General features: G+C 36.1%; 1 protein-coding gene across 1 annotated transcript in view; it reads left to right on the top strand.

The window, feature by feature from the left end:
• LOC115439607 (rho GTPase-activating protein 22-like) overlaps nt 1–14,670 on the top strand; it is a 48,253-nt gene that overhangs the window by 6,648 nt on the left and 26,935 nt on the right. The window contains exon 2 of the mRNA XM_030163458.1: nt 10,325–10,453. Within this exon, the coding sequence (XP_030019318.1) occupies nt 10,378–10,453 (76 nt within the window). The 5' untranslated portion in view covers nt 10,325–10,377. The remainder of the gene's footprint in view (nt 1–10,324; nt 10,454–14,670) is intronic.

The raw sequence follows: 14,670 nt of genomic DNA on the forward strand, positions 1-14,670 counted from the left end.
GAACAGTTTAGATCAGTCGACGGTTTCGGTTAAAAGTGGATGTTTGGGTCTTTATGGGTTAAAGTCACCAAATATAACAGTAATAAAAACAGCACTGACTATCTGCTGATGTGATAAAATATGTAACAGATGTATCCGGATGTGGATTTTCATGCCCTAAGCATCCTGCGTCTAAGCAGAAGGGAATGTCGTCTTGTTCCTCCTGTGTGGAAGGACCAACATCCGATTCATCAGACAGACTTTGAACCATATCGCTGTAAACTGTTCTCTTATTCAGGTCCAAAAGGGGCCATAGCTATAGCTGATCCCTTTTTTACCTCCACCAGGAGGTATTGTGATCGCTTTGCTTTGTGTGTTTGCGTGTGTCCGTGTGTGCAGGTTTGTTTGTTTGTTTGTTTGTTAGCAAGATAACTCAGATTTTGGACAGATTTTCATGAAATTTTCAGGAAATGTTGATACTGGCACAAGGAAGAAATGATTAAATTTTGGTGGTGATCAGGGGTAGGGGGTGGGGTTTGAGTTATCTTGCTTAACAAACAAACAAACAAACACGGGGGGGGGGCAGGGGGCAGGGGACAGATCTGTCTTGGTGGAGGTCTGCGCTCTCTGAGTGCTTTTCTTTTTAATTATTATTATTATTATTATTATTATTATTATTATTATTATTATTATTATTTAACCTTTATTTAACCAGGAAATGTCCCATTGAGATTAAGATGGATGGAATCAGATTGGAAAACAGATGCGTACTGTTTTATGGGGGATGGAGGTCCTATTCATTTCACTTGTATTCCAGAGGAATCTCATTATTAGCAGATCGGTATGTGTTTTTTCTTTTCATATTTGGAAAAGCTAGTGTAACAGGAAAAGCTCACAATAATATCCAGTTGTTTCCAAAAGCTTGAGGTAAAGGTAGGGTAGGAGATGTTTTCCTGGAGCATTTTTTACTATATTGCTTCAAATCCCCATCACACCCCGATTACAACCAATTAATTAAATGCTCTAACACAAAAATAAAAAATTGTAGTCACCTGTGGAACGGACGGGACTGAAAAAACACCATCCAGTCATTTTAATGGGCCCATCAAAATGATTGAATAGTGATATGTCTATCAAACTCAACTGCCATTTGTCCCTCCCCCCTCTGCGAGTACAATCCGGTTCTCCGGAGGTGTGGCTTCAGGGAGAAGTCTGAAGAAAGGGGTTTGGACCATTGAATTGTGTATTTTCAAAATGTAGCTTGCTCGAACCATTTTTGCAGGATCTCCTACCCTACCTTTAACCCAAAAAGACCCAAACATCCACCAGTGAACAAAACCATCTACTGATCTAAACTGTTTAACACCTGTTGATCCACTAATCCTATCAATACATGAAAGTAATTGGTGTAAAATACAGTTTATCATTTTTTCATGGTCATCAGATATGACCCATTTGGACGTTCAGAGGCTCCGTAGTTACCGTGGAAAAACCACCATCTTCTACAACATTGATTCACCAGTAAAACCCATGGAGTTGGATCAATGACAGTGGATGGACACACTGGGGTTATGTTCAGTTTTTGGTATTTTTGCTGAAATCGTCACTTTTTCTTCAGTTTTCTCTCTTTCTGATATAATAACCCTCAACTTTAATCTGAGTTTTTATGAACATTTACATGATCAGTGAATTAAATACAGGAAAATGCATGATTTTCACTGAAAAAACATGCAAAACACAGAGGATAATATTATAATAAGTGGTGATAAATCATTTAAGAAAGGTTAATTAGAAAGACAGAATCATTAGGGATCGGTCATACAAGTAGCACTGAGTCTTTATGGGTTAAAAATAATCTCCAGACACTATTTCAAGACTGTACAGCACATGTGCAGACAGCCCACAGTGTGTTGTTCATCAAGACAGTGTGAATTTGCAAAGCTGGGTGACAATGGCACTTAGCTTTACGGCCCCACTGTTTCTATTTGGATTCCTTCTCACAGCTCAACGGCTGCGACAACAGTGACTGTGACTGTGGAGGCGAGGCCAGCCGACACACACGGCTCAGACACACTCCCATTTCTGCTGCATTATTTACATGTATGACATGATGAAAACAAAATAGACAAAGGAGATGGGATGAGCGCTAAAATACATATGGGTGCTTCTATGAAACTGGTCCTACACTGTAAGCCCAGAATTTGTATTTACTAAAATGTTTTAATTACAATGCACTTAAATGATTTAAGTTTTATGATGTTACTATAAAATGTTCAGTATATGCTACTAATTTGTAGACATAGTTGAAAGTACGAAAAAGTCTAAGTTGATTGGAATTAAATCACTCAGTTTTAGTCATGACCACACCTTTTTATCTCTGCATTGCATTGTGGGTATTGGGCATGTTGTTGAAAATGTGTTCTTTTTCTGTGCAGGGTTTCAGCGGGGTTGTGGTGTTTGTGTTAATTTGGATTTAATGTGTGTATGGCAGTGTTTATTGGCCTTTTTGGGTTTGTTTTTATATTTTTGTACAGCTGCACCATGAGTCAGAGCCAGAGGAAGAACTATGGCTTTACTGTTCATCAAAAGTTATTGATGTAAAATGGAAACCTCAATGTTTTGCTAGATTAAAAGCTTTTTCTGCACTGACAAGTGGCAATGAGCAAACATCCATTCATGTTGCAACATGTTAAGAAGAACAATTCCACAACTATTTTGGTCAGGAATAGGAATTCAAGTTTGATTAACTTATAAAAAGTAGTTTAATAAATGATAAATGAATCCGGCTGCAATTGAGAAAATTAGTCAGTGTAACCTAAAATACTGAGTTGAATGGTTGGATAGTGGGGTTGATTTTACAATAGATTGAGAGTACAAATAACTTGTCTTTTAGTGTTTTCTACTTAATAGTTTAAGTTCAATACTTTTAGCATTAAAGTTGAACCTACTTAAACCAACTGATTAGTCAATCATTACTCAAATCATTTAAGTGCAATCACTTGCCTCAAATTTTTTGAGTAAACTCTACTTATCCGGGCTTACAGTGTAAAAACAAGACAGAGGGGTTAAATATTCAAACCAGATGTAGACTAATGTTATGAAGCAAGTTTGGAAACGCTTTGGGTCTATTAAAAAAAAAATAGTTACTGAGATAAAAGAGAAAAAAGAGAAACTATTTTTCAGATTAAACACATTTTTATTTGACACAAAAATCCACATTTAACACAATAAAAAGGACACCAAAATTACGTGCTACTGTTTTTATGAAAATCTTTTTATTCTCTCACAGGTACATTTTGGGAATCGAAGTAAATATTCAAAGCAAAGTGTTTGACAAAAATGACCGCTGTTGCAAAATCACTCGCAATTTATTTGTGTTTAAAACCCCTTTAGCCCTATCAGCCCGAAAAAATTATATTAATATTCATCTACTATAAAAAATATAATAAATCAGGACAATGAATGTTTTTTTCAACTTTTGCTCGAAGTGTAGACCCTACTGTTAATAAAAATACATCAAAAATGTATTTTAGTGCAAACTTTAATGTTCAAACATGATTTTTATGAATTTATGCATATCGTCACTCCAGCCGAAAAAAAACAGGCGAGGATAAAAAATTCTAATTTCTCTTTTAGTTTGTTACAGTTTACTCAGGCATAGTAATAGATACAATATTTTAGACAATGGGAATAGATTCTGTGAGGTCTGTAAATGTCCACAGACACCAAGAACATCCATATGAACCTTATTATTGTGAAGTAATTCTTCATTTACTTTGGGTATGTCTGTTTAGGCGTTTTTCCCCTGAAAATATAGTCAGGGTTAAACAGGTTAAATGGGCAGGTTCAGCATGTAACATGAGTGGACACGATGAGTTACACACCAAACCTGGAATGAGACTGAGATTCATGAAAACCCGCATGTCTGGATTAGAAAAATGATTAAGATCAACACATTTAACACAGTGTTTTTATTTATAGTCTATTTAAGACCATTTACAGACATGTTTTCCAGATCAAATGTAGTGACACCTAGGTAGCTTTTCCTGTCCCAATTTGGGTCCTATTTTTGGCCCCAACATTTTATTAAAAATGTATTAATTTTGGGACGGCTCGATGGCTGAACCTGGACCAGTTGAGAACCACTGCTTTAGAGGATTACAAGGTTATTCAAGGTTGCACAAGTACTGCAAAAAAATAAGAAATCTAAGTATGAGATTCTCTTAGATCTTATATCACTCATTATTTACTTTACTTTTCCAGAGTCATAATCATTTGTTTCATCTCTTCATGTTTTTAAACCACAAAACTTAAGGTAAAGAGGACGTAAAATGTACTTTGATGATTAAATCATAGAGACTCAAACATCCACCAGCCTTTGACAAATGACAGTGGATATAGAGACTTGTTTTTATGTTCAGTTATTGATATATTTTGCTGAAAAAGTCTTCTTTTTTTTTTCAGTTTGGTCTGTTTCTGATATAATAACCCTTAACTTGAATATTTGCTGTTATGAACATCTACCTGAACGGTGAATTCATTTCCAGAAAATATCAGTTTTTCCACTGAAAAACCCATTTGGACGTTCAGAGGCTCCATGGTGAACATGGAAACACCGTCATCTTCTACAACACTGATTCACCAGTAAAACCCATAGAGTTGGATCAATGACAGTGGATGGAAACACTGGGGTTATGTTCAGTTAATGAAAGATTTTACTGAGAAAGTCCATTTTTCTTCAGTTTTGTCTGTTTCTGATATAATAACCCTCAATTTTAATCTGAGCTTTTATGAACATCTACATGATCAGTGAATTAAACCAGAAAATCGCAGTTTTCCACTGAAAAAATACAGAACACAGAGGATAATATTATAATAGATGGTGATAAATCACTTCAGAAAGGTTTAATATAGAGAAAGCATCATTTGGAAACTCCCACAAAAGTAGCACTGAGTCTTTATGGGTTAAAAAAGAAATATCACAAACATTTGTACAGATGATATACGCTGTAAGCCCAGATAAGTAGAGTTTACTCAAAAAATTTGAGGCAAGTGATTGCACTTAAATGATTTGAGTAATGATCGACTAATCAGTTGGTTTAAGTAGGTTCAACTTTAATGCTAAAAGTGTTGAACTTAAACTATTAAGTAGAAAACACTAATAGACAAGTTACTTGTACTTTAAATCTGTTGTAAAATCAACCCCACTATCCAACCATTCAACTCAGCATTTTAGCTTACACTGACTAATTTTCTCAATTGCAGCCAGATTAATTAATGATTGATTTGAACAACTTTTTTTAAGATAATCAAAGTCAAAACCCTATTCCTGACCAAAATGAGTATGAAATTTTCAAAAAAATTAATATATTCTAACATGAATGGAAGTTAGCTCCATATCATTTGCCAGTACAAAAAGTACTTTTATTTAGGCAACACATTAAGATTGTCATTAGTCAATTAGTAGTTTAGATGAACAGTAAATCGATAGTTCTTCCTCTGGCTCTGACTCATGGTGCAGCTGTACAAAAATACAAAAACAAACCCAAAAAGGCCAATAAACACTGCCATACACACATTAAATCCAAATTAACTCTAACACCACAACCCCGCTGAACCCCTGCACAGAAAAAGAACACATTTTCAACAACATGCCCAATACCCACAATGCAATGCAAAGATAAAAAGGTGTGGTCATGACTAAAACTTAGTGATTTAATTCCATTCAACTTAAACTTTTTCGTACTTTCAACTATGTCTACAAATTAGTAGAATATACTGAACATTTTATAGTAACATCATAAAACTTAAATCATTTAAGTGCATTGTAATTAAAACATTTTAGTAAATACAAATTCCGGGCTTACAGTGTAGTCCATTCTACCACAGAGGTACTCAGCTACTGTTTTTATGTTCAATTATTTTGTCGAAAAAGCCTCTGTTTCTGTATTTGTTCTCTGTTTCGATCTAATCATGATAGACAAATTCTGAGATACCATCTAAGAATCAAGACAGAGTCACTGGTTCTGGAATCAGAAGGAATCAAGTACGTACGCAGTTGACTGACAAAGGCTGCGTTCACACTGCAGGCCTTAACGCCCAATTCTGATTTATTGTTTGGCTGTTCACATTATATTTTTAAATGTGGAATGTCTATGGTTTGCTTTGTGAACAGCTCTCGCTCCTGAGGTGACCCGCATGGGCAGTTGAACTTCAGAATGTCAAAGAATACCTTTCACCTCATTTGTCAGCGCCTCACCTCGAGAGTTTCGAGGTGAGACACGTCGTTCAGGAGACCCATCTCCTTGAAAAAGGGAGTACGAGTGGGGCTGTACTGGTTAGCAACAGGGGCAGGGTACCGCACCTTGGCCAACCTGTTCTCTGTCTGTGTAATGTGTGTCATGACCCCTAATGACGTCAAAGTTGCAGTCAGTGTGGCCTGGCTGTTCACATTTGAAAAAATCTGATATGTATCCAATTTGAAAATGGCCCCGATCTGATTTAAAAAGATCAAATTCCATGTGACTTGTGGTGTTCTCACAGTCATGAAAGAATCTGACCTGAGTCACATAAAGGGCAAAAAATCAGATCTGGGCCACATTTGCCTGCAGTCTGAACCAAGGTTCTAATAGTTTTGGATTTTTTATTCTAGTTTAGTTTTATTTAGTTTTGCCTTTTTTTTCTCTAATTCAGTTAGTTTTAATTAGTTTTTAGAGCAGATTTGCTAGTTTTTATTAATTTTCATTATTTTCTAAATGCTTAGTTTTAGTTTAGTTTTAGTATTAATCCTTTCATGCACGAATTCTGACAACTATAGTCAAGATTTTTTTTCTTTCTTCTTGTTTTTATCCCCCCCTAGGCATGAAAAAAAAAGCAATTGAGTTTTTTTTTATGAAGTTACAAAAATGTCCATGTGTTTAATTTTTCAAGTAAAGAAACGTGTTTAAAACCCAATATCAGAAAGTGAGATAAAAACAAATGAAAATATTTTAATCCTACTGATCTGACATTTTCTCACATTTTAACATATTCTACTGCTAGCTATTACTCGCTTCAAGGAGGTAATATGCAAAAAAAAAAAAAAAAAAACTTTTTGTCTCACAAGTAACAGTTGAGTTACACTAAAACATGTTAGTGCAGATCAGGTTTATCAAGAACAGCAAAGTTACAGTAATGGGATGAATTGCAGTTTATGGGATGATGTATAAGTGTCCACTGTGTCGGCTGATATGGAACTAAAACAACTAAACCCATGAACATACAAGAGAACAGCTGGAGAAGAACTGTCCACTGGAGTGACCGCTATGCATGAAAGGGTTAATTTTAGTTTTGTCGTGTCTTTTCTCTTCTTCACCATCATATTCAAATAAATCCCAGACAGGACTCTGCTGCTTTCTCCCAACTTTAGTCTCCATGTTTCCAGGTAGAGTGGGGACCAGAAGACGACTGGAAACCACAAATGACGGACCCTTAAATATCATACGGTGTCAGCAGATAGAATTGCCAGAGGGAAATAAATAGATTTCATATCAATCCAACATTGACAAAGACGAAAACGAAGGGAATTTTATCCATCATTTTTATCCGTTTTCGTTAGTTGTGTAAGCACACAATACAGTTTCAGATAGTTATCATTTTTTTCTTTTAATTATAATTTTTATTTATTTCAGTTAACGAAAATGTTTTTACAATTCTAGTTTTTGTCATTTCGTTAGTTTTCGTTAACGATAATAACCTTGGTGTGAACGTAGCCTAACACCTGGAAGTCTAAGATCTTATGAAAGAATATGAATAATACAGGGTGACACAAAAAAACGGGAACTTTTTAACAATCCAATAAAACCAAGAGTGATGGAAGAAAAATATTTTATTATTTTATTTTATTTATTTTATTTTACTGTGAATTTCATCCTGAATTCTCTGTTTTAACTCATCCAGAGTTCTTGGTCGAGTCGTGTACACTTTACTCTTGAGGTAGCCGCCAATGATTACTAAAATGGGGGTGTGTTTACTTGCTCAAGGTCACTGTCTCGCAGTGCTGCCACTTGCTCATGTCTGCCAGTACACACTTCAAAAATTCCTGTTTTTTTGGGTCCCATTTTTTTATGGTCACCCTGTACAAGTACAGGGTGACCATAGTAACCATTGGCGGCTGTGCGAGAATTTTCGGTAACCGTGTGATCTCAAGATTCTGTAACGTTCCCTGGCGCCCTACATCACCAGATTCGTCCGTTTGTGATTTTTTCTTGTGGGGCTATCTCAAGAGTAAAGTGTACACGACTCGACCAAGAACTCTGGATGAGTTAAAACAGAGAATTCAGGATGAAATTCACAGTATCCCAGCTGAGATGTTGCAGCGGTCAATGAGGAATCTCAACAGCAGATTTCAAGAATGCATTCGTACAGGAGGACGCCATCTACAGGAAGTCATTTTTAAAAAAATGAAAATTCCATCATTGTTTCTTAAATGGCATGGTTTAAGGTTTCAATTACTATGAATAAAATATTTTTCTTCCATCTCTCTTGGTTTTATTGGATTGTTAAAAAGTTCCCGTTTTTTTTGTGTCACCCTGTATAACCATTGGTCCAAGTGTCCAAACATAATGACTTACTCCAATTCACCATTGGCTTCGGAATCCAAAACACAGTAATGCATGGGTTCAGTGACCGCGTTTGCACTCTTCCCCCACCTACCCTATGGTCTGATCTCTCCAAGGGCAACAGGGTGCTCTGGCCCTGAACTGGAACCACGAGACAGAAAACATGTAGATAGAGAAGAAACGGTAGACATATCCTGAGTTTCTTCTTACACGACATGTCATCATGACCCATCCGTGACTCTGGACACCTGGTATTTACAGAGAATCGTCTAATGTCATATTTCTCTAAAAAATAACCTTTGAATTCACTCTGAGCTTCAATTAACATTTACATAATCAGTAATTTTTAGATATAGGAAAATACCTGATTTTCATTTAAAAATGCAAAATACAGAGGATATAATTATAGGCAAGGCAGGTTTATTTATATAGCACATTTCATATACAAGACAATTCAAAGTGCTTTACATAAAACATTAAAAGCATTACAGCAGAAGGCATGAGAAAAACAAACAAACAAAAATCAGATAAATAGATAAAACAGATAAAACAGATCAAGACTTTTAGCCTAAAAATAGTGCAGATCTGAACTGATGAATAAAAACTCTATTCAAATAATAAATGGTGACAAATCACTTGGGAAAGACAAAAACAAATCATCTGGAAGCTGAGAAGAAAACAGTTGTGGGTCATTAAGGGTTAAAAAGTGTCTTAATTGTATGAACCCTTTCATGCACAGTGGTCACTCCAGTGGACAGTTCTTCTCCAGCTGTTCTCTTGTATATTCATGGATTTTGTTGTTTTAGTTCCATATCAGCCGACACAGTGGACACTCATGCACCATCCCATACACTGACATTCAGACTATTACTGTAAATTTGTTGTTCTTCATAAACCTGATCTGCACTAACATGTTTGAGCGTAAATCAATTGCTTGTTATTGTTAATAGACTGTAACTAAACAAAAAGTTTCAAACAAAAAGTTGGTTTTTTTTTTGCATGTTATTTCCATGAAGTGAGTTATGACTAGTATTAGTATAAGTTAAAATGTGAGAAAACATCAGACTAGCTGCATTAAAAATGTTTTTATTTCATACTTTTCACACTGTTTATCACTAAATATGTTTCTTTGCTTCAAAAATTAAATGCATGGTATCCAGCTGAGTGGACAGTTTTGCAACTCCATGAAAAATGCAGTTGTTTTTTTGTTTTTTGTTTTTTTTTTTGCCTTTTGCACAGCCTATATTCCACTGTGTCCACACCTTACATTTTTACTGTCTATATTCTCTATTTTTATTCTATTATTTTATACTGTAGCGAGCAAATGCAACATTTTGTTCTGCATACACTTGTACATCTGAATGACAATAAAGTCTGTCTAAGTTTAAGTCTACAATAGGTTCATAAAATAAATTAAATCACTTTGTTTTTTAATGCCTGGAGGAAGAAAAACACTCTCATAATAACGCTGTCATAATTCATGCATGAAAGGGTTAAAGCGTCTGTTTAATGCCTTGAAATAAAACTCTATAGTCACCAGTGTCATGAATGCTGCACAGGAGGGTTTATGTAAAACTACCCTGCCATCTAGTGGTGAAAATATATATTACACCTGATAGGAACTGGGAGAATTCAGGAATGAATGAAGTTATTTCAGCAGGATGACAGATGATGCAACACATAACTAACCTCATATTCATATGTGAAGTGTGACATGATTAAATGTGTGGTGTGTATTTGTACAGGTGGAAGTGGAGAGAAGGACCGCGCCCCCATCAGCCATGAATCCTTCCTACTCATGGCAAACTCTCAGACCGACATGGACGACTGGGTCAAGGCCATACGGAGGGTCATCTGGGCACCGTTTGGAGGAGGTAAAGCCAAACCTGTAATGCAAAAATAAAAAAATAAATACCATTTAACCCAACAAAAAATGGAAATGATTGAAAAAGGTGGGGTTTTCTAAGAGTCAAAGACCCCTGAGCATCTACCGATCCAAGATGTGTAATAACTGTTTAATCCAATCCAATCCAACTTTATTTGTAAAGCACTTTAAAACAACTGCAGTGGACCAAAGTGCTGTACAGAAGAATAATTAAAACCAAAACAGAAGAATAAAATACAGAATAGATTTAAAGACATAGAAACTGTACAAAAATGGAAAAAAAAGTGCTATACAGAAGAATAAATATAACCCAAATAAAAAGAATAAAATACAAGAATAGATTAAAAAGCCATACAATTAAAAACAGCAAAATAAATAAATAAATAAAATAGATAAAAAACAACCGTTGTGTCATTACCGTATGTATTGTTGTGTGTTTTATACTTTTGAGTAGTGGGGTTGACCACTGAAAGGACTGACTTTATTACTTTGAAAACTTAAATTTTGGGGGGACAGGTTGGTGTTAGCTTGGGTAGGCTACGTACGTGAGTGGTACTAACTTTACAAGTTCATTCAATCTGCAACTGTACTGTACTTGTAAGGAGGTAGACAATTTACCATTTTAAGTTCTACTGGTTTCTTGGAATTAAGAGCGAGTCATTCGAATTTCAGAGTTTCTGATATGTGTGATATGTGATATGTGTGAGTGGATTAGAGTGGGGGCAGATGTGAAGTCTACATGAATGGGGATTGTGGGGGTGAAATTATGGAATGGACCTTATGATGCATTTAAGTTATTCACCCCTTTGGCAAAGTTTTAAAAAAAAAAAAAAAAAAGTACTTTAAGTTTAAATTATTCAGAAATATTGAATTGAGATGGTAGATGTGTTTTTGTTGCTGACTTTTTATTTATTTTTTTTTTTTAAATTTGTTATTATTATGGTGTAAATGCTCGATGCTGTACACATTTAAGTTGACGTAAGCAGTGTATTAGTTGAAAAGGATAGGCAAAAAATAAGCTTTTGCTTCTAGCCTATTCCTTTTCTGGTTTTTATGTTTATTACAACTGATGTACTGAGCACAGTGACTGATGTAAAACCAAAAATAAATGTATTCATTCATTCATTCATTCATTCATTCATTCATTATTACCTCCGCCAAGGAGGTTATGTTTTTGCCAGGGTTTGTCTGTCTGTTTGTTTGTCTGTCTGTTAGTGTGCAACATAACTCAAAAAGTTATGGACAGATTTTGATGAAATTTTCAGGGTTTGTTGGAAATGGGATAAGGAAGAAATGATTAACTTTTGGGGGTGATCCGGAAGAAATCCTGGATTCTGGATCACTTTGAAATTTTCGTTAACATTGTGGTAAATGGGGCCAAAATTTTCGTTTCCCAATATCTCGCTTAATTATTGACCAAAACTCATGAAATTTAACTCAGGAATTGACAATGGGGTCCTCTATCACATTTCAAAGGCTGATCCGGATCTGATCCAGAAGGCGGATTTTATTTTAAAAAATAAATGTAGGATTTGTATCACCGATTATGTGGGGAATTTTTGCGCTTGGCGGAGGTCTATGCTCTCCGAGTGCTTTTCTAGTTCTATTATAGGACTGAGGTACAAGCAGAAAACAGTGTTTATCTGTGAACAGTGTGTCTGCCAAACTCTGCTCTGAGAACACACACAATAGACGACAACCAGCGGAGAACACAGCGGCTAACTTAGCATGTTAGCATTAGCATAGACGCTAAACTCATTAAAAACACAACATTAGCAAACTCAAAACTCAACAGAATCCTTATAGGATGGGTCGGATCTTACAAACGCCAAGTGACAGAAGTTGCTCCCTTTAACTCATGAATAATAACAGCAACTCTCCTCCTAATGATCACATGACCTCAGCTGACAAACTGGACCAAACACCACCAGGTTCAGTAAAACAACCAAAATAAAACCCACTGATAACAGCATTTGTACCAACGTTACCTTATCGTACAAACTCCATAATTTGTGGTTATAGTGGTTAAATCTCAACAGCTGTCCAAGTTAGCTAGCAAACTATAGGGCTACAGCTGACAATCAAATGTAACAGGTGTTTCAGATATACATTTGTACAAACCCTAACCCTAACCAAAGACAACTGCATTTACAACATGAATGTCCGCTAATACAGGAAATACACTCGATCATTTGAAAGATGATGATGTCTTATTAACTTACGGCTGGAGTTTCTAGATCAGCTGCAATAGAAATGAATGTGTTCCGACGACGTTACACTCAATGTTTGGAACTATTGACCCCTCCATGACCCGGAAGTAGGTGCATATTTCTTAGACCACGGGAGTCTATGGAAGTGTCACTACTCTGATACATCGAGGACTCTGGGAGGACTCTATCCATGCTAACATTTGTGAAACGGTGAAAGATGGGCTGACTCTGCTCAGGGTATTTCCAAACTCGCAAGTTGTACATCACACTAGGGCTGCACGATTATAGAAAAAAAAATAATCACGATTATTTTAGCAATAATTGAAATCACGATTATTAAAAACGATTATTTGTTAACCTTAAAGTTGTTTATTTTTTTCTTGCAAAACAATGTAAAATATGCTCTTTAAACATAAATAAAGCTTTTAACCACTAAAACAAAGTATGTTCACTTTTGTACGAAACAAAAAAATCTTTGAATGCAAATAAGTGTACTGTAAATTCAAGTATGTTTCCTTTTGTAAATAAATAGTGCACTGGAATTAAACTGCGATAGACTTGCCATAGAACTAGAGCAATTAAAAAAAAAAAAAAAAAAAAAAAGCTCACGTAAAGTGCAAATTATAAATTCAAGTATGTTCAATGTAGTATGAAACATAGTAAATTCAGTGGCGTGCCGTGAGGTTTCAGTTCAGGCCTTCTGTATACATCAGCCATCTAGAGTATGTACGTTAGGGTTATACGGGTTAGGGTTAGGTTAATACGGGAGTTGCAGCGTAAAGAGATTCGGAAACTGAAGATTGCATTGCGGACGAAGTTGTTTTTATGTGTTATAGTTTTTCATAAGATTATGATAAAGGTGGCGGTGGTTAAACTTTAGATGGTTAAAAAGGTTTGTTGTGTTAGCGGTCGGTGCGGACACAACTACCAAACACTTATTGCATGTGATGTGTTTTTGCTCTTCATCTTCTTCATCAAACCCAAAGTGATTCCATACAATTGAATTGGACTTGCCTTTTTTGTTTACCAAGCACTTCTGCTGTGATTCTCCTGCCGTTTTTCCAGACCGCTAGGTATACAACTTTCCTCTTGGGGTGGACCTGCCGGCTAGCAGGCAGCAGTAGCTTAGAGGGGGGCGGGGCCCAGCAGCTCATGGTAGCTTGCGTGCGCGTGAATTAAAACGACTCAAAATTAATAATCGTTTTTTCTTGATTACATAATTTTTGTAATCGTTGCGTGTAATAATCGAAATCGTAATTGAATTTTGATTAATTGCACAGCCCTACATCACACTATACTATACACTGTGTCACCGCCCCTTTGATTCCGTAATGCGGGTCCACTGTGTAAAAGTCCAGCCTGTCTCACCTCTGTTACTCCTTTGGAAATCGGTCAGTGGTGGCAAAAAGGTGGGATCACCAGCTGACCTGTTTTTGGGATCTATGTGTAAAAGTGGCTTATGTTGTAGAAGATGACAGTGTTTCCATGGTAACTACGGAGCCTATGAGCGTCCAAATGGGTCATATCTGATGACTGTATTGACTGTATTTCACACTAGTTATGTACATGTATTGACAGGATTAGTGGATCAGAGGTCATTAAATTTTGTATATTGGTCGATGGTTTTGGACACCAGTGGCTGTTTGGGTCTGTATCAGTGGCGGCTGCTCGTCTTTCAGACAGGGGAAGCTCATTGTCAGCTTACATCAAAAAAAAAAAAAAAAAAAGTTAAGTTATTTAAACATACATTCGGCCCTCCGTTCCTTTTTAAGAAAATGCTCAGTGACCTTATCGTACACAGTAGGCGTCTTTTCCAGGGACTGGACCAGTGTCCTCTCTGCTTAGATTGCCTTGGCCCAGTGTGTTGTGGGTGTCAGACTTCAGCCTTTTTAAACTACAGATGCTCCTTTCACTCCGACCAAGCCGACGGTATGATAGATTTAACTATCTACAAAACGATGTTAAACTTGAACAAGAAATGATTAAATTATGGAAC

Source organism: Sphaeramia orbicularis, chromosome 19 (genome assembly GCF_902148855.1).
Source record: "Sphaeramia orbicularis chromosome 19, fSphaOr1.1, whole genome shotgun sequence".
In the NCBI taxonomy this organism is placed as follows: Eukaryota; Metazoa; Chordata; class Actinopteri; order Kurtiformes; family Apogonidae; genus Sphaeramia; species Sphaeramia orbicularis.